This window comes from Drosophila obscura, unplaced genomic scaffold (assembly GCF_018151105.1).
Source record: "Drosophila obscura isolate BZ-5 IFL unplaced genomic scaffold, ASM1815110v1 contig_4, whole genome shotgun sequence".
NCBI lineage: Eukaryota > Metazoa > Arthropoda > Insecta > Diptera > Drosophilidae > Drosophila > Drosophila obscura.
This window is the reverse complement of record NW_024542828.1, coordinates 10,000,001-10,021,719: the sequence shown is the minus strand read 5'-3', so window position 1 is coordinate 10,021,719 and position 21,719 is coordinate 10,000,001. Positions and strand designations below refer to the sequence as shown.

The following is a 21,719-nucleotide window of genomic DNA, read 5'->3' as shown; positions in this document are numbered from 1 at the left end:
GCCACTTGGGGACTGGCGTCGGATTAGTTAGTTCAGGCATCACTGATTTCCATTTCCACTTAATGCCACACACACCTGACAGCCCACCCCGTGCCACACTGCCGCCAAAACCACACTGCTGCTGCCTTTCTGCTGCCAGTTAATTGGAGCTAATGAGATTTGCATGTCGCAGCAAGGAATTATCCATGCCCAACCAGCAGCACAAGCTATGGCCCAAAAAGTTCACTGCACAGATCAATTGTAGAACAGCAAAGATGGCTATGAATATGTTGGTTATTGTTGGTAAATAAATATATATTTAAATGGGCTTTCCTATGCTAAATATAAATAGTTACAGACATTATCTTTAGCCCCCCAATAAATTGCTAATTTGTACAACTAAATTGTCCCAATAATTGGCTTATAATTAGACCTACAATGCAGCAGAAGCTTCTTCCGCTCAGTTAGTGGGGAACTTTCACCGAAAGGTGAACTAAAATGTCTTAAGAAAATGTAGCCTTTGCTGGATTGGGCACAAATATGGAGAGTGTGCCAGCCACTGAAAGAATAAACAAGAAAAAACGAATTAAAGAACAAAACTATGAGTGGGAAATGTGAGAGAAAACTTACACAGCAGCACCGATGATACCATTATAAATGGGGGCAAACAACCGATTTGAACGAAGACAGGAAAGAGCAGATTGCCCGACAGGGCACCAAAGCGTCCACACATCATGGCAATGGCCACGACAACAGTTCTGGAAAGATAAGAGATTAGTAGAGCAGGGTAGGGTAGGGTGTAGGGTAGGGTAGGGTATCTATCACTCACCTCAGTTGTGTCGGAAATAGAGCCACAACAGCGCCCAGCAGAGAGGAGACTGCAATGCCCGTGATGGTCAGAAATGTGGCAGAGACTATCAGAGTCATCAGGCTGCTGACCGAGAAGTAAAGCACCAGGCCAAAGATGCCCGACAGATACAGACCGTAGGCTGCAGGAAAGAATATTATTTGCAATTAGTATAAAGAATAAATAAATGGGTTGGACTGCTTACTCATCAAACGCTTGGGTCCCAGTGCCTTGATAATGCCACCCGCAAAGAAGTAGCCCACAAAGCCGCAGGCCGAGACAATGATGTTATTTATGTACATATCCATGGAAATCTCCTTTGGCTGCAAGACAAAACACATAACACAGATCAGATCAGAGACGAGAGACGAGAGACGAGGGACGAGAGAAAGGTTTACGTCACCAGAACGATGATTGGACACAAAGTTAACTGACAGATAAGCCGTATCTAACACAGAGCTGTAGATAGAAGATAGTTAGAGATAGAAGCTAGATCTTACCTCGGCACAAGCATTGGCATAATCTAAGGCGGTCTCAGCTGTTTTATTGACGCTAAACTCGAGTACGGTGCACAGGCTGGCAGTGGCACCGTCGAACTCCGCCTCGTACTGCGCCATGGAGGCAAACAGCTGTGGCAGCCACAGGCGTATGGTGTTCATGCCCAGGAAAATGCCAAACTGCATGATGTACAGCAGCAGGGAGAGGCGCAGCAGGGGCTTGTGTGCCAGCGGCTTCATTTGGGCGAAACCCGAGCGCAGGCTCTCCATCAGAGTGCGCGACTGCGGCTTCTGCGCCACTTTCTCGCCAGTTTTCTCCTCAATGGTGTAGATGACCTCGTCCTGGTTGGCCTTGCGATTCGGCACCTCCTGCACGAGCAGTTTGATCTGAAAGAGGATGCTTAAGACAGCCGCAGATAGACGCACTTTCACGGCTACTCACTGGATAGGTATCCTTGGGCTTGCGCGTATTCACATGATAGATCTGCTGGAAGGCCTGCAGCGCCTCCTCCGTGCGTCCCTGGGCCATGAGGAAGCGAGGACTCTCGGGCATGGCACAAAATATCAAACCGCTGACAAGACTTGGAATACCCAAGACAAACAAATAGATTTGCCAGCTGTGAACTATATTCAATTATAGTTGGTAGTGCTTAAGGTTACTCCGACGGTGAAACTTACTCGTTAGACCCACAATCTCAAAGTCCCAGTCCCTGGGAAAGATGCCCCAGGCGAGGAGAGGCAGCGAAACCGTTGCCGTTGATGTCACCATGCCCACAATCATGAGCACCGAGGATCTGTGCTTGGCGCCATGCATCTCCGTCAGGTAGGTAAACAGCACAGCTGCAGGACCATTAACACTGCAAAGAGAGAGCATTAAACCATCAGGAAGATCTTTTTTTTTTGGATCATAAAACCTACACCAATCCACCGAGAAACTTGAACACGACCAGCATTGTAAAGTTCTGGCTGAGGCCGCTGCCAAAGACACAAACGGCATCTATCAGGTAGCCCCAGTAGAGGATCTTCTTGCGGCCCTTGGTGTCGGCCAGATAGCCCCAGGCAATGGCCGATATGGTCATTCCTGCATAGGCCACCGCATTCAGGACACCCTTATCCTCGAGCGTCAAACGCAGATCGCACTCGGCCACCGGCAGGATAAAGGACATGGAGCTGGACTCGAAAATGGCAGCACTCTGGGCGGGTATCGAAACGCAGAGCAGCAGAAGATTGAAGATCCCAAAGCCAGCCGCATCGATGGCCTTGTCAAAGTCCGCTGGTGCATCCTCTTTGGGCGTGGCAGCTGTCTCCGCCTCAGCCGTGCTGTTTGAATTGGCATCCGTATCCTTATCGTTGTCATTGTCATTGTCTGGTTCTGTAACCCAAAAGATTTATGTACTTGTTAGAAGAGCTGCACTTGTGTCATTCGTTTTATGGTTGCTTATCCCTTATTTCCCTTATTTAAGATTAGAAAAGAACTTTGATAACACGAGAGAAGAGAGCTATGCGCAGAAGAAAGTATTTCCGAGTGGTAACCTACACAATCCGAGCATTTTATTATGTAGTTTTTATGGCAATAAAAGGTATGAGACTGTTACAATCCTTGAACGGAAAGGGATTACTTTTCCAGCTTTTTACACAAATATTCTTAAATATTTTCACTTTTAAGATTCACTGATTAATTCACACTTGTACCCAATGTTTTTGATGGATATTTTCTGCTTGTTTTATTAGATTAAAGGATTTACCTTTACTTTTCACAGGATCTACACTTTCTATGTTCTTTTGCGACATCTTCAATGCTTCAATGATCTGACTATCAATCACTGTATGAATATCTTATTGAGCTGCACTTGAATGTTCTCAATTGCTCAATTAATTCGATGTCGTTCTTAATTGAAAAGCTTTATCACAAATTCCGCCAAGATGCCCAGTTCACGGCTCCGACAATTGCTGCGTTCACTTGCAATGCTGCGCGGTAAATGATCTGCTTGGGTGGAATGGTAGCTGCTTTTATCGGGATTTGTCTCAATAGAAACCTTACGATTCAGCGCATCTACACATCTCTTATCGCCCTGAATTACAGGCTAAGGCGGGTAATAAACATATAAAACGTTGTTCATACATCCATCATCTGTAGACGGAATGAACGGAACACGTTGTCATAGAGGGAGAGACACAGGTACAGTGCGTTTGAAAACTGTAGTCACTCGAAATCTAACCATTCATCATGAAGAAGCTGTTGAGCCACAGTTTCCGGCTGATATATTATAATGCAACGCGCTGTACTGATGATAAGAGCATGAGGTAGGTAGTTAGCATTTCCATTGAATCAAACACTTTTCCAGGTCTCCCTCTCAGCCTCTCTCTCTCCTCCATAGACATTTTGCAGATCCATGATTATCCCTTTCCAAAAACAATGTCACGTTCCATTAGCTACGTCATTTCAATGGTGAAATCTGCCTGAACACCTCTTATCTGCCCAGATACGGCGCCACACGACAGTGGAGTGATATTATCTCTTATAAAATGTATCACCAGAATGACTAAACACTTTTAATCGATGTGAATGAAAGAATCTGAGCGGAATTACTCACACAGGTAGATTTGGCATCACAAAAAAAAAACTACTTTATTCTTAGAGTGCTATAAGGGGGCTATAAATATGGGTGCCTATAATTTCATGCCATTTCACTATGACCAGTCTTCTGCATTCTCATTCAATGCCATCCACCAGCTTGCACATCATGCGATCGTGCTGATAGCTCGGATCGTTCTTGGCCGCCGCATTCGATTCCAGGGGATCCACTTCCGACTTGACTTTGGCATTGCCCTTCTCATCGTCGTCGCACAGGACGGGCAGGGTGGAGAACGCGCTGTTCACAATGTCCCGCACACGCTCCAGGTGCTTCTGAAAACGGGTGGCGGTCTCCACACGCTGCCGCTTCTGCATTTCCATCATGACGCGCAGCGTTTCACGGGCCTGATGCGGCCGAAACTCGTTCAACAGGTGATGCATATTGACAAACAGCAGGCTGAGATCATCTATCTGAAAGGCAGCTATCAAGATTAGTCCATGGATCTGACCAGCCATCCAACTCACCTTCTCTGTGCGCCGCGGACTGTCCGGATTGAGGATGAGAAAGTCTATCAGATCCAGAAAATTGACCAGCAGCGAGTGGTTCAGTTTCTTCAGCTCCTTGCGACGGTCAAAGTGGATGGGGATGAGGCGCTTGATGTTCTGCGACTCCAGGGAGCGTATCATCTCGTCGTTGTTGTACGGAATGCCAAACATGCTGTAAACTTCATGCTGCGAGGGGGGCGGCGGTGGCCGTGGGGCGCGATTTCGGCGTATGTTCTCCTCCGTGTAGTTGCTGATGTACCGCTCGGGCGGCATCGGCAGACTGGATACCTGGGTCTCTTGTGTCGACATTCTGAGCGCTAGGAAGAGAGTATTTCCTATTCAAATGTTTGAAATTTCCGAAAAAGCAATATTTCGATCTTTTTTGTTTTGAGTTGCGTTTTGCAGTGTGACCGTTTTTTGCAACCACATTAATCCTTTGTACTTGCGGGTGTGTACACACTGAAATCGCATCTTAGAAAATACTAGAAAATACTTAAAAAGCAACCCTAATTTTTACTCTCACGTTGCGCGTCTTCTCTCATTCGTCGTTCTCTCTTTGGAGCAAAAGCAAAACAAAATAGAAAATTAGATACATATATCTGACGAATGGGACAATATTGCTTTAAATTCGCGCCATTTCGTAAAATAAGAATAAGAACAACTATGGGAACAGAAGAAAGTGAAAATAAGTAAATCGTGCAATAGCTGTCGCTTCTGTGTTACGCCCATGCAAAGCGAAGCGTGCTGCCACCATTTTGTAATCCATCCTCCTCGTGTCTCAGTGTCCGTATATGTATGCGTTTGTGTATAATCGTAGCAACGGAACCTGTCGCAGAATGTTTGGGCATAGTGAAAATCGCGTAAAAGACAAATTGCCAGGTAGTTTTGTGGCATAAGCAATGGACGGGGACCCGTTTGAGGAATCCGGTAAGTTTCACGAGCCCATCGGTCTATGGTTTTGCGCTGACGCCACATTCCGCGCCGCCGGCTAAAGTCAAACAAACCGATCGACACACACACAGCGATTAAGTCAGCGCTATTTCCATACCATACCTTTGTATCAATGGCCTGAATGCTGAATGAAATTATATTTGTATAGATCCCGCTTCCACCGCAAGGCAGAGAGAGCAGGTCTTGATGGTGGCTGAGCAACGACCTGCAACAAATGTCGCCAAATGCATCTTCGCATACGAGGAGCAGCCGGAGCTATCCAGGCTGGTGGTTCTCCTGGAGGAGGTCAGCAAGAACTCGGACTACTCCACGGACCTACGTCTGTCCACGGACTATGTAAGCATAATATATAGTCCTATAGGAATCTTTTCATATAACATTCCCCATGCCCATTCCCCTAGTATGGCAATCATCTGCTGCGGCATTGCCTAAAGGACAAGGATGTGCCGCGTCGTGTGGCCCTCGGCTCTGGCGGCAGTGCCATCCAGTCGTTTGGCAAGATCTATGCGGATCGCGTGGAATACATCAGCCAAACGACGGATAACATAAACGAGTCAATGTCATCCGCGCAGCGAGAAACCAGTGAGCAGACGACCAGTGGGTGAGTACCGCGTGCTTTTCGTGGAGCAAAGAGACAGAGAGAGAAGTAGATGCTGCCGGTCGGTGCCATGTGCTCAAACGAACGCCGCCACTGCCATGGTGCGTGCGTCTCTCTGAAGGCGTTGTTTCGTTATCACACGCGAAATATGTACATATGTACCTCTTATCGGAGTTTCTCGTGCGCCCCTTTCTTTCGATTTGTTTACTTGATCTACAAGCCGGTTCGGGTTCGGATTTTTCGTTGAAAATCAACAAATGAATGATCTGTTTAGTCTAAGGCAACATGAGAGGGGTGTGCCGGTACTCCCTTCTACCTCTCTCAATTATCCTATTAACAATGCTATGCTAATCATCCTAATAAACTCTTTCTCTCAACAGACAGGAGAGCACCGCCCCCAAGCCGGAGGAGCCACGAAAGCGCCGAGTTAAAAAACTCACGCAAAAGACAGTGGATCCGTTTATGGTGAATCTCGAGCCGCGTGCCTTCAAGACAATGTCGGAGGAGAAGCGTTTTGGTACGACGGGCATGGCAAAGTGCAGCAGAAACAGAACCATCGAGTATCTGTACCAAGACCACACGCCGCCCAATCTGTGGAGAAATGCCCCGATCGTGGATCCCCACCAGGCCTCTGAGATCGACGAAAAGAAACAATACAAACTTTTTACGTACCACGTGGAACACAGATACAACACGCTCCTGCCGGACATCCCATTCGAAAGGCTCAATCTGATTAAGGAGTACGTAAATTCGAACAATGTCAGTCAGGATATACTCAACGTTCACATGACCACAGACGAGTACCTAAATGAATACATTGCCTTGGAGAACAAAATGCTGGCCTCGCGCTATGGGGCCACAGTGAGGGCGAGAAGAGCGGAAGGCGCCAGTGGCAGCATGATGGCATCTAGACTTGGGAGCATAGCTTCGGAGGCAACATTGAAAAGGACGCTTGAGGCGGAGGATAACGATGCCAGTTCCACCAAAAAGCCGCGAACAGAAGATGAAACAATGGCGGCAGTGGACTTGGCAGTGGAGACACAAGAGTCGGGAATCGAAGCGTCGGAACCAATGGAAGTGGATGAATCGCTGAATGTGGTGGATCAATCGCTGAACCCGAAGGAAGAGTTGGACTCGGGTCTGGGAATGACGCTGGATACGACGACACTGGACAGCAGCCAACTGGAGAATGCCACTTTGAGTGCAAGCCAAGTGGAGGGACCTGCTTTAAGCAGCACCCTACTGGCACCGCTGAACGAGTCCAGCGCCCTGGACACTACTCCGGACACGGAACTGAATGAGCTGAAAATCGCTTCCGAAAAGCCAAGAGGTAAACTAATGGCCAACCCAATAATCTAAGCGTTCTATGGATAAGTTTTTTTGAACCCACCTTTTTTTTTTGTAGAAGTTGTTACTCACATTTTGGTTTCCTTTTCTGTATCTTTGTTGTGGACATTGTCCGCGAATTTGCACACTTGATTTGCAAATTGTTTTGGCAGGCCTGTCTTCTGACGACGAAGGTGTTGTACTTTCAGATAGCGAGGAGCGTCGCCTGCAGTCCCTGTCGCCCAAGGTGATGGTCAGGGACATTCTGCCGGGAGTACCCAACAAGGATACCGTCACTGTGCTCGTGGACGAGGAGATGCGGGCTCTGGGTGGAATACAAGAAGACGAACCAGCAGCAGAGCATCAGCCTATTTTCGAAGAAGTGGTCCAGATTCCCATAGAAGTCTGCTATCCGCTTGAGTTGAACATCTTTGGGTTGCCCGAAAGACGTTTGAGACGGCGGAACATTTTCAAGCTTCCAGCTGAGTTTGATATATTCAAGAAATCTGTAAGTAGCACAGATCCCCCACCCATTTCAATTGTTATAACTTGGATTCTCTTTTTTCGAACATTTTAGCGGATTCCCACCAAGCGAGAGGCAGAACCAAAGCCTCCAAGAGCTGTCCGCAAAGTGATACCCGAGGAACCTGCCCTCACCGAAGATATCGGAGAATCTGGCCTAGACAGAGAACGGGATAATGCATTGAGGCTAAGCTTGGAGTTTGACTTGGATAACAGTATGTGCCTCACCCACACAATTGTTTGGTTAAAAAAATAATTAAACCCGCTTCTAAATAGATTTCCTTGGCTTTCGGCGACCCACCCATGACTCTGGCGTCGACGACATGAGATTCTACGATTCGCGGCCATTATCGGTTGAAACACTTTTGCCAACTATTGGGGAATCGAGTGAACCGACCAACGCTGCCGAAAGTCCTGCAGATGCTACAACACTTGACAAATCAACAAACACTGGTTTGGATGCCAAACAACTTGACGCAGCGGCAAATGAATCCACCACCGTGAACGACAGTGGCTTAGATGCTACCCAACTAGACGCAGCAGCGTCGTTGCCTGCAAATGATCAAAGCAACAGGGACGACAGTGGCTTAGATGCCACCCAACTAGACGCAGCAACTGATCAAAGCAACACAGATGTCAGTGCTTTAGATGCAACACAACCTAACACAGAAGCATCGTTGCCTGCAAATGATCAAACCATTGGGGACGACAGTGGCTTAGAGGCCACACAACTTGACTCAATTTTAAGTAATTTAACAATGAATGAAGCACCAGCAAACACAAGCAGACCTGTCAGTGCAATGCAACTGGACGACTGGATGGAAGACACGAATAGTACGCATGATAGTAGTGACCTGGGAGTCGATAATCCCTTCCGAATTGACAAAGGAGGCTTCACAGACTCCAGCGAACTGGTAGGAAACTCTTGAGCGTACACTTTCGATCCCATAAACTAACCAATTTAATTGCAGGTCAGGGACTGGCACATACGAATAGCGCCCATGCTGGAAGTAGCACACGAGAGGCAGAATTTCAAATTTGAAGATTTGGGCACTGAGATAATCGAAACGTGTCAGCAGGGTAAGGGCAGAGCTACATTGGCCGATGTGATGCAGGGCAAAGATAATACCACCCTGGGTCGGCATTTTTTTGCCTCATTGAAATTGGTAAGTTACTGGAAGATTTAAGATAATGCTGCCATCGATATTAATGGCTTCCCTTTCACTTTTCACTCGCAGCTCAATGATGGGAATATCGTGCTGAATGATGTAAATCGTGATAAAAGAAAGCCCATGGACATTTCACAGTACAAAATGGAACTAAGAAGTACGGAGCGCAAGCAAGTCCATCCAGAGGATGATATTGGCAATAGGAGTGTGGTGAAGCCAAAGCCGTTGCCAGCGGATAAGAAACGACAGAAACGAAAGTCAACGGAAGGGGCAGCGGCAGCAGAAGTGCATGTGAAAATGGTGCGGTTAATAAAAGCCATACCGAAAGTATCCCAGTCGCCAGATGATGGCGACTCTGGTATATCGTCGTTGGCTTCCTCCGTAACGATGTCGCCAGAGAAGGATCAGTAGAATTTTAACTGTTTTAAATCTGTGTAGTATTAACCTTTTATTCTGTAGATTGTCCGTCTCCGTAATGTGTCTGCCGTGTAGGTGTCGAGTGTGTTTAGTTCTGTCTGTTTTATTGTGTTCATATCGAATTTTCTAACACATTATATTGTGTCTCCGCAGGGTCTGCAAATGCTGCACTTGCTGCACTTTCCCAGCTGTACTGCAAAATTAAGAGGCTCCACAATAGCCATGCATTATTTTAGTTGAATTTTTTTGAGCACGTGCATATATTTTAACTTTTAAGCCTAATTTTAAAACTTCAGCCTCTTTCGACTATATGTGGCTATACCGGCCATATATGTGGACAGATTTTGGAACAGTATTACTTAAGCTCGATTTCCTTAAGCATTGAACAGGTATAGATCGCCCCCAAATGTGTTTTTCGAATAATTCTTGCCTCTTTTCGGTTATGATTTTTATTTTTAAGTGATTATTTTTCGTTATTTAGTTTGAATATTTTGTTCTGTTTTTCTTCCATTTGCCATTACTTTAATTTTATTCATTTATATTTAAATATTTTTTATTTTTATACCAAGCAAGGCTTCTGAGAGTTGGTCTCCGTCTGCTTTTGTGGATCGATCGATTTTCAAGGGTTATTTTTCTTATCATTTTCATTTTCTTATTATTTCTTTATTTTTCTTCCTTATTTCATTTACATTATCATTTACATTCATCACTGCACGTTTTTGGTTCTTCGCATTTCAGAGATAATTTCTTTTATGGCTAGATCGCGGGAAGTGTTTCAGGAATTCATGAGCTAATAGTACTAGCATCAAGTACCTGATCTCGTAGTGTACAAATGTATCAAAACAAATTATAAAAATTTTCGTCAGAAATTTTAACTGTAAATAAGAGAAGCTGGCATGAGAATGTACATAATACCCAAGCTACCCCCCACACATCATGATATAAGCATAGAGTATATTTTACCTGATTTAATGCCCAAACATCTATGTACAAATAACAAAATAAAAAAATGAAATTTTTTTTATAGTCCTAAGTAGTCGTAAACAAATAAAAGAAAAGATGCAATACAATAATTAAATATGTTTTAATAAAATTGTTGGATAGTTAAAGGTACTAAAGGCTTCACCCCTCCCCCCAGACTGTTGACAAGCATGCAATAAATGGCCTTCGGTGAGAATGTGGGATGGGTATGGGTGATGGAATGTTTGTTATTCCGAATCGCTGCTGCCCGACTTGTGCTCTTCCTCGTCCTTTTTCTCCTCAGTCTTGTAGTGGCGATACTCCTTTTTGAGCTCCCACATGTTTTTGTGCGGATTTTTCATGTTGTAGTCGCAGACATCCTTGAGAATCTCTTTCAGATAACTGATGGGTTGATTGGTGATCTTGACCAGATCCTTGATGTTGTAGTACTGATGCTTTTCGAACGCATGGAAGAGCATATCCATCACGGAATTCTTGTCGTCACGAGCCTTCTTGCCCTCCGCCTTCTTACGCTCCCGATACTCGATCTGAAAATACCCAAAAATCAGTGTTTGACACAGAAGCACATAAATGATGTACTGAGTTACATTATGAGCGTGGTCCTTGACCGGCTTGAAGTTCTGAACAATCTTATCGATGGGCTGCACCCGGCGCTGGGGCTCCGACGCTTTGCGAATGGACTCCAGTTTCAGTTTCATATAGCATGTGTCCGCTATGGGGCGGCACTCCAACTTCTGGACTATGCGGCCCTCCATATACAGCTTCTCGTTGTCCGGCGTGGCTCCTGGTGCCGTGGAGTTCTCCTTGCCAATGTTGGCCGCCGCCTCTGGAGCCATGTGCGAGAATACCCCCAACGTCTGCTTCGTCACCTGCGACACGTCCAGAACATGCTCGGTGGGAATCTTCTCATCGGGATCGAGGGCCAGCACAGCAGGTGTGAGTGAGAGTGACACCTGGGCCTTTTGTCCCGGCGTCTTGCTGATCCGCAGTTTGCCCACGTCCATATTTGACGGCGCCTTCTCCCATTTCTGTGCAATGTATTTGGGCACTTTGACCAGCCAAACGCCACGGCCAGCATTGGAAAGATCCAAGTCCTTGTCAATAATTTGCACTTTATCTTTATCGTCTTTAGACATTTTAAACTGATATAAAAAACAGGACAGTCCGGCTATCAAACGAGACTTAACCCACTTAACACCCCTCTATTTAAATAGTTGAGCACCCTTTCTTAAACCTCGGAAAATAATACTGTTTGGAAAGGCTCCTTGTAGATCCATCCTCCTCTTTACTTACAAAACAAAAATGACCACCAACATCTTTCACCTGTAATGCGAAAAATATGTTAAAGTTACATAAATTTCGTGGAAATATTACATACCCCGCTGGTCGACAATGGGATAACGTTCTATATTATTGATTGAAATCGTATTCCATAATTCTGGTATTCGGTTTAATGTTACTAGCTAGTTGGCCCTCTCAGCCCTACACAAATTATTTTATCCGATAGATATATCAATTTTCTACAAGATTAGCTAGTTTTCAGAACTCTTTTTCATTGGATTGTTTACATAATAAGGTTCAAACAAAAATGGCCAAAGCATAAAACGTAATGTTGACTAAATGTGACGTCATTGTTGCACCGGAGCTGCCCACTCAACGATAGAATGAACCGTTACGCAGCACTGATCAGTCAAGCCGGTACGTCGCTACCCAGCACTAATCAGCTGTTTGATATCCAATTGGAACTTCTGATTAGATTTTTCACGACGCTGGGCTTTTTGCCAATTAAGCTGAGAGATAATGGCACCACCATCGGCACGAGCTCGATACATTGCCAACAAAGCAGACAAAGCCTTGACAAAGCCACCCAAGCGACTGGGTCTCAATGGCAACAACAAGGACGCCGCCCCGACCGGCAACAAAAAGGAAAAAGAGTCCAAAAAGCGGTAACTACGGGGGTGATATGAGAAATGAAAAATATCCATTGAATTAGGATGTGAATGTGGATTTTTCTTGCAGAAAGCAAACCACAGGCAATGCAATGCCGGAGGCGAGCAATGCAAATCCGATCACGCCCAGTGTCGGGCTGGACACGGCATTCAAGACATTCGTGAGTGCTCGCCTGTGCAGCGCCATTTGGGCGTACATTGCCGACTGCGATGAGACGTTCAACTACTGGGAGCCGCTGCACTACATCATCAACGGGCACGGCCTGCAGACGTGGGAATACAGTCCGGAATTCGGTCTGCGCTCGTACACCTATCTGCTGCTGCAGGGTGTGCCCGGCTACTTCTACCAGAAGATCTTCAATCCCAGTCCCATACTCATCTTCTACATGGTGCGCTGCATGCTGGGCTTTGGCTGTGCGGTCATGGAGCGGTTTATGTACAAGTGCGTGGCCGTACCCTCCCACGTGGCTACCATTCAGAATGTCTCTAACGGCTCATGGGACTCCTTTCAGATCGATTTGTCAGGAGTTTGGCATACACATTGGACGCCTTTGGCTGATCTTCCAGCTGTTCAGTGTGGGCATGTTCGTGTCCAGCACGGCGCTGCTGCCCTCCTCGTTCTCCATGTACTTTGGCTGCTCCGCTCTGGCCGCCTGGTGGCAGCAACACTACAGCCTGGCCATTTTCTTCACAGCCATCTCGGCGCTGCTCGGTTGGCCTTTTGCCGCACTGATTGGAGTGCCGCTGGTGCTGGAAATGCTGCTGCGACAGCGCGACTGGAAGACCTTTGTCCAGTGGTCCCTGATTTCGGGTGCGACAGTGGCCATTCCCATGATCGCCATCGATACGAGCTACTTTGGCAAGCTGACCTTCGCGCCGCTGAACATCGTCTGGTACAACGTCTTCACCAGCCATGGACCCAACATTTTTGGCACTGAACCCATCAGCTATTACATTTTGAATGGTTTCCTCAACTTTAACATCATTTGGGTGAGTCTGAGTCGACGCGATAAACCCACCTGCAGGCATCTTCATTTCTGCCTCCACTTTAGCTGCTGGCATTGCAGCTGCCCATCATGCTGGTGCTGGACTATCTGATTGTGCCCGCCAAGTCCAAGTCAACGCTCAACTTCCCCCACTACATCTCACTGGCGCCGCTGTACCTGTGGCTGCTGGTCTTCTTCGCCCAGCCGCACAAGGAGGAGCGCTTCCTGTTCCCCGTGTATCCGCTGATCTCGCTGTGCGGCGCCATCACCGTGGATGTGTACCAGCGCATCTTCTTCCGCTTCAAGATGCTGATATTCAAGATCAAGGCGGGCGTCCACTACCTCGACCACACCATGTTCATTGCCATCATTGTGATGGTGGCCAGCACACTGTTGGGGCTGTCGCGCGTCTTTTCCCTGTACCGCAACTACCATGCACCGATGGACCTGATGCTGGAGCTGAATCAGTTCAAGGTGACGCCCCAGTACAATCCGCATCAGATCTACAATGTGTGCATTGGCAAGGACTGGCACCGCTACCCGGGCAGCTTCTTCTTCCCGGCCCGCAACTTCCGTTTGCGTTTCCTCAAGTCCGAGTTCCGCGGCATGCTGCCCGCCTACTACGTGGACGGGCCGAATGCCACCCAAGTGGTGCATCCCTACTTCAATGATCTCAACCAGGAGAACGAGCACATGTACTTTGACTACGATCGCTGCGACTTCCTGGTGGACTTTGATGAGGGCAAGTACACGGCGCTGGAGCCGAGCTACTCGAAGCGCACCAAAGACTGGTCCATCATGAAGAGTCTGCCGTTCCTCATACCCGAAAAGTCGCACCAGCTGCTGCGCGCCTTCTACGTGCCATTCCTCACCGACAATCACATCCAGTACGGCGACTTTAATTTACTCAAACGCAAAACCAAACGCAATGCCAATGCCAATAGCAATGGCAGGTAGGAAACGGATTGGATTGGATCGGATTGAGCAAGGAGGAGTACAAACGACAGCATTTTCCTATCTATCAATTTTAATTGTGTAATTTAATTTAATTCCCACGCCCCCCACGCCCTACCCGCCGTATTCTTTGCCCCTTTCCGCCTTCGTTTTGTATTATTGCAAGGCCACCGATATGATTCCTAAACTCACAGTATCAGTTTTTATATGTTCCCCCATGCCAAAGTTGTAAAGTTCGTTCCGCATCGAAGTAGAATTTAAGCCTTCGCGACATTATAGACATCGAGATTCTCTTTAAACATTATTTATCTTTATGTATCTATATTTTGGAGAAGTTTTTCTCTCGCTCTCTCTCTCTCTCTGTCTCTCTTTAGCTGGGAAGCAAAAACTTTACAATGGAAATCGCTTGGACTTAAGCCTAAGATCAAGTGTGTGTGCGTGTGTGTGTGTGTGTGTGGGTGCGGGGGGTCTGTTTACAATGCTATATTTGGTCTACTCAATGTACATACATAGTGCTGGGGGGGGTTGTGCCCTAATCCTAATCCTAAACTGACTTAGCAGCAATATTTACAAAACTCCTCTCATTCTGCCCCACCCCCCAACAGCTTCTAGAAGTAGACCGTCAGATTGTTCTCCGAGGAGCCCATGGCATCGGTGGCGGACAGCAGATTCGATTGGCCCGCATTCGCCGAGCTGGTGCTAATGGTGGTGACACCTCCTCCTCCTGCCACTGCTCCTGTGCCTGCCGTGGCTGTGGCCACTTTTCGATTGTTGTTCTCCGGCGGCGTCGTCGTCGACGTCTGCAGCGAGTCGTGCTCGATCTCGTCCTCCTCGTACAGCTGGCCATTGGCCGAGGCACGCGACACGATGCCTGGCAAGAAGACTATTAATAGTCAATGTTCGGGATGAGTTTTTGGGGGGGTGGGAAAGGGGTAAGGATTTACTGCGAACTTACTGCGAACTGTGGCTGCATAGCTCTCCCGCTGGCGCTCCCTTTCGCGCTCCCGTTCCCGCTCCAGCAGGGCGGCGGAGCTGCCCAGAGCCATGCTGCTGCTGGCGCCACTGGCCACATGATGCAGCCCGTTGTTCATGGGATTGGCCATGGTTATGTTGCCGCCATGCTTCATGTGCAGCACCGAGACACCGCCGCTGGTCACGCTGGCACCGTTGCCATTCCCAGCCAGCTTCTCGTGCGTCACCAGATTGGCGGGCGAGACGCTGCTGTGCGCCTGGCTGTGGACCCTGTTCCGGCCGAGACCCAGCGCACTGGCACTGCTCTTGCCCTGCTTCTTGGAGCGCACAATGTAGCAGCTGAGGGCCACGATGATCATCAGGAAGAGGCCCACGATCATGCCGAACATGCCCAGCATATTGCTGTTCCAGCCGGACTGGGCCAGCGTCAGGCCCTCCATGGTGACGCTCACCGGCACGGAGGTGCTTCTGGGCGGCACACCCGTGTCCGTGGCAATGGCTATCAGGTGCACCGTCGACTCGTTGAGGCTCTGCAGCTGCTCCGGCCGCATGTAGATGTTGCCCGTGGCATCGATCTCAAAGAGGCCCGCGTGCTGGCCGCGCAGCGACAGCTCCAGCTTGTCGTTGCGATCCCCATCGGCTGCCTCCACCTTGCCAATGAGCACACCCTCAAAGGTGTCCGTGCGCGACTGCAGCGACTGCTGGAGGGGGATCAAGATGCGAGAATTCGGTTTGCTTATTCTGTTTAAGGGAGGTATTCGCCCGGGGAATACTCACGCTTTTGGGCACCATAAACTCGTAGTGGGTCTCGCGGAAACGCGGCTCCCAGTCGTTGACGTCAATCACCTCCAGGGTGAGCTCGGCGGTGCTGTTGGTCATCCCATCGCTGGCCAGCACCTGGAACTCGTGCTTGGTCATCTTCTCGTAGTCGAGCGGCTTGGCCAGCACCAGCTCCCCCAGCGAACCCACGCTGAAGAACTGCGAGTTCACCGGATCCGGAATGGTGTACTTGAGGTGTTTGCCCGGCTTGTTGGTGGGCAGCGCCAGGATGCGATTGCCCACCGCCGTGTCCTCGCGAATGCGCATCACGAAGCGCTTCTGCACAAAGGAGAGGGTGCTGAGGTCGCTGTGGCTGCCGGGACGCGTCAGCTGAACGGTGGTCAGGGCATAGCGGTCCGCGTTGTCGATCTGCGTGGCCTTCACCACCAGCGTCGCCCCGTGCGCAATCTCCCCATAGCCAATGGGCGTGAGCAGCGTGATCTGTCCGTTGTGCGGATGAATGCGGAAGTACTTGGCGTCCTGCGACTGCACAATGGTGTACTGGATGGGCGCACAGATGCCCTCGTCCTGATCGACGGCTTTCAGTGGCTCGGGCCGCATGCGCAGCTCCCCCGGCCGGCCGTCATTGGGCAGCTCGGCGCTGTACGATTCCCGCTGAAACTTGGGATTCTGATCGTCCGCATCGGTGATGACCACGCGCAGCAGCGTGTCCGAGTGGCGTGACGGCGTGCCCTGGTCCTGGGCGCGCAGCTTCACCGTGAAATTCTGCAGCTGCTCGTAGTCCAGCGCCTTCTTCAGCACCAGGGTGCCCTCAAGGGGATTGAGGAACTGCACGAACTCCGCATAGGGTCCGGGCAGCACCTGATACTCCACAGTGGAGAAGGGACCCGGCTGATCGGCATCCTCGGCCCGGGCGCCCTGCAGTATCCTTGTGCCCGGCACCGTCACCTCCGACAGGGTCAGCGTGTAGGGGGTGCCAATCCATTGGGGTGCATTGTCATTGACATCCGTCACGCGCACATTGACGGGAATGACGAAGCTCTGTGGAAAGGAAAGAAGTAAGCACTGGACTAGGACTAGGACTGGCACTTGGTGCGCCGCCTCGCCGCCTCGCCGCCTCGCTGGTCACTGACCTCCCCGAGAGTTCAAAGCCCAAAGCGTCGAGTCCTGCATATATTTGCATGTTTAGGCGCCGGCAGCACACCTAGACCTTCCCTCCCCCCTCCTCCCCCATAGGCAAGCGGAAGCTTTAATGGCTAATTTATGGCCAGCAAGCTGGGGCTAACCACAGGCCCACATACGAGGTGTGGCCACTCCTCCTGCTGTAGCTACTCCTTGAGTTGAGCCTGCCTGGGAGCCAGCATTTTGTTGTTGATTCTAAAATTGAAATGGGCGTCGCGTCGCGTCGCGTCTATTGTCTAGCTTTGGGCCTGGCTAAAAGTTTTCAATTGTTTATTGAGTTCTACGTTAAACCTGCAAACTTCGCTGCGAAACGAAACATGTTTTCCCGAATTTAACAAGCGCCAGAACAGAAGCGCCCCAAGGCAAGGGAACACGCACCTAGCAGGAGGCATGCTATGGGCTGGGCAGGGCAGGGGGTGGAGCAAGTCACTTCAGTAGGGGGGGGGATATAGGTTAATTGGTTGCCCCATTACGAGCATCGCACGTAAGGACTTAGGGGGACTTTGGGGTGCCGTAAGCTGCCCCGCTTTGCAGGTGTGGAATGCGGCTTGCCACACAAATGAAAAACTTCAAGAAAATGCGGCCACTGACCACAGGAGGGAAGGGGACGGGGAAGAGCAGGAGGCAATGACTGCGCAGCGTTAGATTAATTGTTGAGTTAAGCGGATCGACAAGTGCTTGGTGGGGTATTACTCCATGGACTGCCATTACTCTAGATTAAACTTCCCTTAGCGGTTATTCGCTGCTTTCACTTACCGGATCCGTTGAATGCCTTCGAATGCAAATAACATTCACATAAATCGATGAGGGCCCGCGGACACCCTCCTTGTCCAGTTCGACGGACAGGGCCAGCTCCTTGCTGCCTGCCAAAATCTCAACGGGCGCCGTCTTCTCCCGCAGCGAGAGGCTGATGTCGCCAGTGTCTGCATTGGGATCGCCATTGATGCGCAGCTTGCCAATTATGGAGCCCACTGCGAGATCTTCGGTGGCCAGGAAACTCTCCGCCGAACCGCCGCCCTCCAGATAGCAGCGCGAGTCGAGTATCGCCCCAATGCTGGCTGCAAATTCAAATTAAAACGAGAAGTGAATGATGAATGTCTCCCTTTCAGGTTTACTTTCGGCTCGAAAACAAACTACAGCTACAAGCTACAAGCCAGAGGAAGCCACCACCACAGTGAACAGAGAACAGAGAGCGGAGCGGAGCGGTCCAGTGAGTCAGCCGGAGTCCGGACAGCCTAGACATGTTTGCTCTCTCCTTCTCTGTTTGGATACGCTCTACTAAGCTTCCGTTTTTCTTTTCTTTGCTGCAATTTAAGGCATCGTCCGTCGTCCATTGTCCGCTGTCCATCGTCAGTGCAGGTGCCAGAGAGCTTTGAAGACCAACCACCAACATTGGCTACACTCTCCCTCCCCATTTCCATTGCCACATGTGGCTAAACTTGGCCATCGCCTGGCAGTTGGCCAAATGGAACATGCCTCTCGTACATGCCGCCGTGGCTGTGGCTGTGTGGCTGTGTGGCCTGATGCAGCGGACGTTTCCGGACAAGCTCTGATATCTAATTGTGTTATGGGTGCAATGGGTAAACGTAAACTCTGAATAGTCATGCAAATTTACATAGCTGGAAACACTTTGCCTTTCCTTTCCCCCAGTCTGATTGCTGCCAAGAAAATAGCAAATAACAATTTTAGATAATTGTTTAACAATTATTTCGGAGCTTTCCTCAAGCTGTTTAGCAGATGGAAATTCAAGAGCAAAGCTGGGAATATTTTTGTGAATTAGTTTCAGATCAATAAAGACGCCCAGAACTTTATTTACGTGGGGGTTTGTCTAGAGGCTGCCTTCCCCTGGCCATTTCTCTTACATTTCTCTAAATCTGATATGGTTAAAGATCTTCCCCAAGTATTCTCTAGAGAATGTTCTCCATTACCATGCTAGGTGTTACCCCATGGGAGCATGACATAACACCTTCTGATGGCTTAATGCAATGGCAAACTCTTTCTAGTATTTCTCATAATTATTTCCAGTTTTAGGCTACAAGTACAGTAGCCCCCCTGCTGCCCCCTGGCCAACAGAACAACTCGTTTCAGATGTTCCACAAATGTGTTAAGAGTGTCTGTCTGTCTGTTTGTTGTGTGTTTTGTTGTTGTTCTCGGTTCCTGTTCGTTCTGGTAAACGGTTTCGGTTGCAAACTGACCCTGACTCGTATGTGGAATTTCTCTTTGCGAGTGTACGCCAGATGCAGATGAGCTACGCTGGAGTGAAATCTTCTGCTGCTCTACTCAGTCTCAAGATCTTTTGTTGTGGGTTAATTGTTGTGACATTGGGCAATGCAAACACTCGGATCGGTTCGGATGCCAGCAGATGCCAGCAGATGTCAGACTTTCTTTGGCTGATGAAAACGTTTTTGAAATTAGTTTAATTGCTGGATGGGAGGGGGGCTGGGGATGGGTTGGAGATTTATTACCAAATCTGAAAATGGAATTACACAGATGTGTGCTGATAGCTCACGTACGAGCGGGCCTTAGGATGAACTACTTTCGGAAGAAAATGGAAAGTTTTCTTGATAGTTTTTTGTTATTTTTTTTTTTTTTGCAACTTAGCCAAGAATTGGGATTGGGGATGGGGATTGGGTAATCTACTGCCACTAATTAGTGGCAAAGCAAATGCATTTGTGTAATCCCTGCTTTATGTAAAAGCCCAAAAACTAATTAGAGCCATCGACTAACAGAGCGGGCTCCGAAAACCCATCCATAAAGTGCAAATATCTCAAGCGGAAATCCGTGAAGCCTCTGCACAAATAAACTGGAGATTAAAGACAACAACAGCCAAGCTCCCCAGCCACAGATTGCATAAGTTCTGTTTAGTTTTCGCAAATAGTTAGCAGCGGCTGGTGGGGGGGGAGCTAGGGTGAGTTGAACAAATGAAAGTGAGTTGGAGCAGCTGAACAAATTTATTTTGGCCCAAGTAGGTGAATATGAATATGAATACGAGTATGAATACACTCGTATGGGACTTCCCCCCCACAAAAGTTTCAACAAAGTTCAGAAAACAAATTTTCATGCTGTTTGTTTTGGTTTTCCAAAAAAAAAGAAAGATAAAAGACAAAAAAAAAGAAAAGAAAGATAAAAGAAAAAAAAAAGAAAGAAAAACCGTTCAGCTTGGTGATTTCCATGAACGAAACGAAACGTCAAACTCCTCGGTCTGGGCCACTGACTTTGGGGGGGCTGGATACACATATGTACGAATATATACAGTTGTGTTCAATGAAATAGTAGTGCCGCACCTCACTACTTTCAAAACTCTTTTTGAGATAGTTCTAGTCTTTCAAATTGAACAAGTGATACCTTTACGGAAAGCCTGGAATGTAGGCATTGGATAACCGAAGAAACCCCGTTACATTTGCATTCCATCTTCTTGTTTTTCATGACTTTAGATAACTACCCATGATATCTTCTGTTCAATGAAATAGTAGTGCTGGGTTAAATTAATTTTTAAAAATGAAAAAACAAAGCAAATTAACTAAATAAGTCACCATCCGTAAGCTCAATTTGGTGATTGAATAATTTGATGAAAGAAAGTTTTGGACATAGCGGTACTTTTGATTTTGAAGCGTTAAAGAAATCATTGCTCGGTCCAGAAGAGGATACTTAAGAGTTAGACTAAAAACTTAGGCAGGAGGTATATTGGAATTGAAAATTAAGTTGTATGCACTCTCACTATTGTATTTAACCCAATTAACTAAAATAAGTAAACTGAAAATCGATTTTGTATGCGAAAAATTTATTTTTTAGAGGATGGTTGGCGGCGGTCGAGGCAAGACCAGGCCTTGAATATCCTCAAAAACTATGAAAAAAATTTTTAATCGATCTGTCAGTGATGTGACAGTTTTTAGACGGTTGATTACACATTATTTGAATGCAAGAAGTTCCAGAAAGCTCCGCGTTTGGGTCTAAGAGTACATGGGTGCACGACTTCAGTTTGGAAACGCATGTGGAATGGCCTGTGTCACAGTGACAAAATACTTTTGACTGATGATAGTAAAGTTGTATTATATGGTAAGATAGACTCAAAAGAATATGTTTGGCATTCACAGAAATTCAATTACCACTTAAAATCATGAAAAAATAGCATTGGGCATGGAAGGCTGAGCCTTATGGGGCCCAGCTCATATAAGCTAGTACTTTCTAGCCTGGCGTTAGATAGTATGGTTTTGAGCGAAACTGTGTATGTAGGTATACTTTAGAATACATTAAATTCAAATTACAGTTGAAAATTCATGTTAAAAGGATCTTTTAACAGGATAATGACTTAAAATACCCAGAAAAGCTCGCGAGGAGTGGAGTTTTATCGGAAAAGATGGACGTTTTTCCAAGGCCAACTGTCCAACTAGATATAAATCTCATCGAGGTCTTATGCTGGAATACCAAATACATTGTTGACACTGCAAATCCGTGAACCAGAGCCTAGTTTTAGCAAGTGGTTCATGG

At 47.7% G+C, this 21,719-nt stretch overlaps 6 protein-coding genes across 11 annotated transcripts in view; 2 read left to right on the top strand and 4 right to left on the bottom strand.

The window, feature by feature from the left end:
• Positions 1-281: 281 nt before the first annotated feature.
• LOC111070175 (synaptic vesicle glycoprotein 2B) lies at positions 282-3,307 on the bottom strand. Its single transcript, XM_022360540.2, has 9 exons — positions 3,069-3,307; positions 2,242-2,695; positions 2,002-2,180; positions 1,766-1,947; positions 1,327-1,710; positions 1,032-1,149; positions 809-968; positions 610-737; positions 282-538 (listed from the first exon to the last, which is right to left on the bottom strand). Exons 1-9 carry the CDS (start codon positions 3,112-3,114, stop codon positions 483-485), a joined length of 1,707 nt encoding a protein of 568 aa, XP_022216232.2. The 5' UTR covers positions 3,115-3,307; the 3' UTR covers positions 282-482.
• A 619-nt stretch (positions 3,308-3,926) lies between these two features.
• On the bottom strand, positions 3,927-4,864 carry LOC111070048 (mediator of RNA polymerase II transcription subunit 7). The gene is made up of 2 exons (XM_022360347.2): positions 4,424-4,864; positions 3,927-4,369 (listed from the first exon to the last, which is right to left on the bottom strand). The coding sequence occupies exons 1-2, from the start codon at positions 4,751-4,753 to the stop codon at positions 4,037-4,039; spliced, it is 663 nt and encodes a 220-aa protein (XP_022216039.1). The 5' UTR covers positions 4,754-4,864; the 3' UTR covers positions 3,927-4,036.
• Positions 4,865-4,971: 107 nt separating this feature from the next.
• LOC111070045 lies at positions 4,972-10,494 on the top strand. 5 transcript variants are annotated; one of them, XM_022360344.2, is made up of 10 exons: positions 4,972-5,371; positions 5,544-5,731; positions 5,797-5,996; positions 6,374-7,323; positions 7,493-7,827; positions 7,897-8,056; positions 8,118-8,755; positions 8,813-9,007; positions 9,080-9,310; positions 10,166-10,494. In XM_022360344.2, the coding sequence occupies exons 1-10, from the start codon at positions 5,344-5,346 to the stop codon at positions 10,169-10,171; spliced, it is 2,931 nt and encodes a 976-aa protein (XP_022216036.2). In that variant the 5' UTR covers positions 4,972-5,343; the 3' UTR covers positions 10,172-10,494. The 5 variants fall into 5 exon arrangements, with proteins under 5 accessions (XP_022216036.2, XP_022216034.2, XP_022216035.2 ...); XM_022360342.2 differs by having other exon boundaries at positions 9,581-10,494; XM_022360343.2 differs by lacking the exon at positions 10,166-10,494 and having other exon boundaries at positions 7,529-7,827; positions 9,080-9,670.
• Positions 10,493-11,601, bottom strand: LOC111070047 (general transcription factor IIF subunit 2). Its single transcript, XM_022360346.2, has 2 exons — positions 10,996-11,601; positions 10,493-10,935 (listed from the first exon to the last, which is right to left on the bottom strand). The coding sequence occupies exons 1-2, from the start codon at positions 11,542-11,544 to the stop codon at positions 10,636-10,638; spliced, it is 849 nt and encodes a 282-aa protein (XP_022216038.1). The 5' UTR covers positions 11,545-11,601; the 3' UTR covers positions 10,493-10,635.
• A 526-nt stretch (positions 11,602-12,127) lies between these two features.
• On the top strand, positions 12,128-14,331 carry LOC111070000 (alpha-1,2-mannosyltransferase ALG9). The gene is made up of 4 exons (XM_022360285.2): positions 12,128-12,354; positions 12,428-12,799; positions 12,870-13,347; positions 13,410-14,331. Exons 1-4 carry the CDS (start codon positions 12,209-12,211, stop codon positions 14,298-14,300), a joined length of 1,887 nt encoding a protein of 628 aa, XP_022215977.1. The 5' UTR covers positions 12,128-12,208; the 3' UTR covers positions 14,301-14,331.
• Positions 14,332-14,747: 416 nt separating this feature from the next.
• The window catches only part of LOC111069999 (protocadherin Fat 1), a 10,100-nt gene continuing 3,128 nt past the window's right edge, over positions 14,748-21,719 (bottom strand). Inside the window, exons 3-6 of one of the 2 annotated variants that reach the window (XM_022360283.2) lie at positions 17,988-18,289; positions 16,047-17,090; positions 15,253-15,970; positions 14,748-15,168 (exon numbers count right to left, since the gene is read on the bottom strand). In XM_022360283.2, coding sequence (XP_022215975.2) covers positions 14,906-15,168; positions 15,253-15,970; positions 16,047-17,090; positions 17,988-18,289 — 2,327 coding nt within the window. In that variant the 3' untranslated portion in view covers positions 14,748-14,905. The remainder of the gene's footprint in view (positions 15,169-15,252; positions 15,971-16,046; positions 17,091-17,987; positions 18,290-21,719) is intronic. The other variant, XM_022360284.2, reaches the window with a different exon arrangement.

Bases quoted from the DNA above. Each gene is read 5' to 3' on its own strand.
- LOC111070175 (XM_022360540.2), bottom strand. From the start codon at position 3,114: ATGTCGCAAAAGAACATAGAAAGTGTAGATCCTGTGAAAAGTAAAG. The intron at 2,696-3,068 runs GTAAATCCTTTA...TTTGGGTTACAG, and splicing joins AGATCCTGTGAAAAGTAAAG to AACCAGACAATGACAATGAC. The intron at 2,181-2,241 runs GTAGGTTTTATG...CTCTCTTTGCAG, and splicing joins AAGTTTCTCGGTGGATTGGT to TGTTAATGGTCCTGCAGCTG.
- LOC111070047 (XM_022360346.2), bottom strand. From the start codon at position 11,544: ATGTCTAAAGACGATAAAGATAAAGTGCAAATTATTGACAAGGACTTG. The intron at 10,936-10,995 runs GTAACTCAGTAC...GGGTATTTTCAG, and splicing joins TCAAGGACCACGCTCATAAT to ATCGAGTATCGGGAGCGTAA.
- LOC111070045 (XM_022360341.2), top strand. From the start codon at position 5,344: ATGGACGGGGACCCGTTTGAGGAATCCG. The intron at 7,324-7,492 runs GTAAACTAATGG...TTGTTTTGGCAG, and splicing joins CGCTTCCGAAAAGCCAAGAG to GCCTGTCTTCTGACGACGAA. The intron at 7,828-7,896 runs GTAAGTAGCACA...CGAACATTTTAG, and splicing joins TTGATATATTCAAGAAATCT to CGGATTCCCACCAAGCGAGA.
- LOC111070000 (XM_022360285.2), top strand. From the start codon at position 12,209: ATGGCACCACCATCGGCACGAGCTCGATACATTGCCAACAAAGCAGAC. The intron at 12,355-12,427 runs GTAACTACGGGG...TTTTTCTTGCAG, and splicing joins GAAAAAGAGTCCAAAAAGCG to AAAGCAAACCACAGGCAATG. The intron at 12,800-12,869 runs GTGCGTGGCCGT...GACTCCTTTCAG, and splicing joins ATGGAGCGGTTTATGTACAA to ATCGATTTGTCAGGAGTTTG.
- LOC111070048 (XM_022360347.2), bottom strand. From the start codon at position 4,753: ATGTCGACACAAGAGACCCAGGTATCCAGTCTGCCGATGCCGCCCGAG. The intron at 4,370-4,423 runs GTGAGTTGGATG...GCTGCCTTTCAG, and splicing joins GTCCGCGGCGCACAGAGAAG to ATAGATGATCTCAGCCTGCT.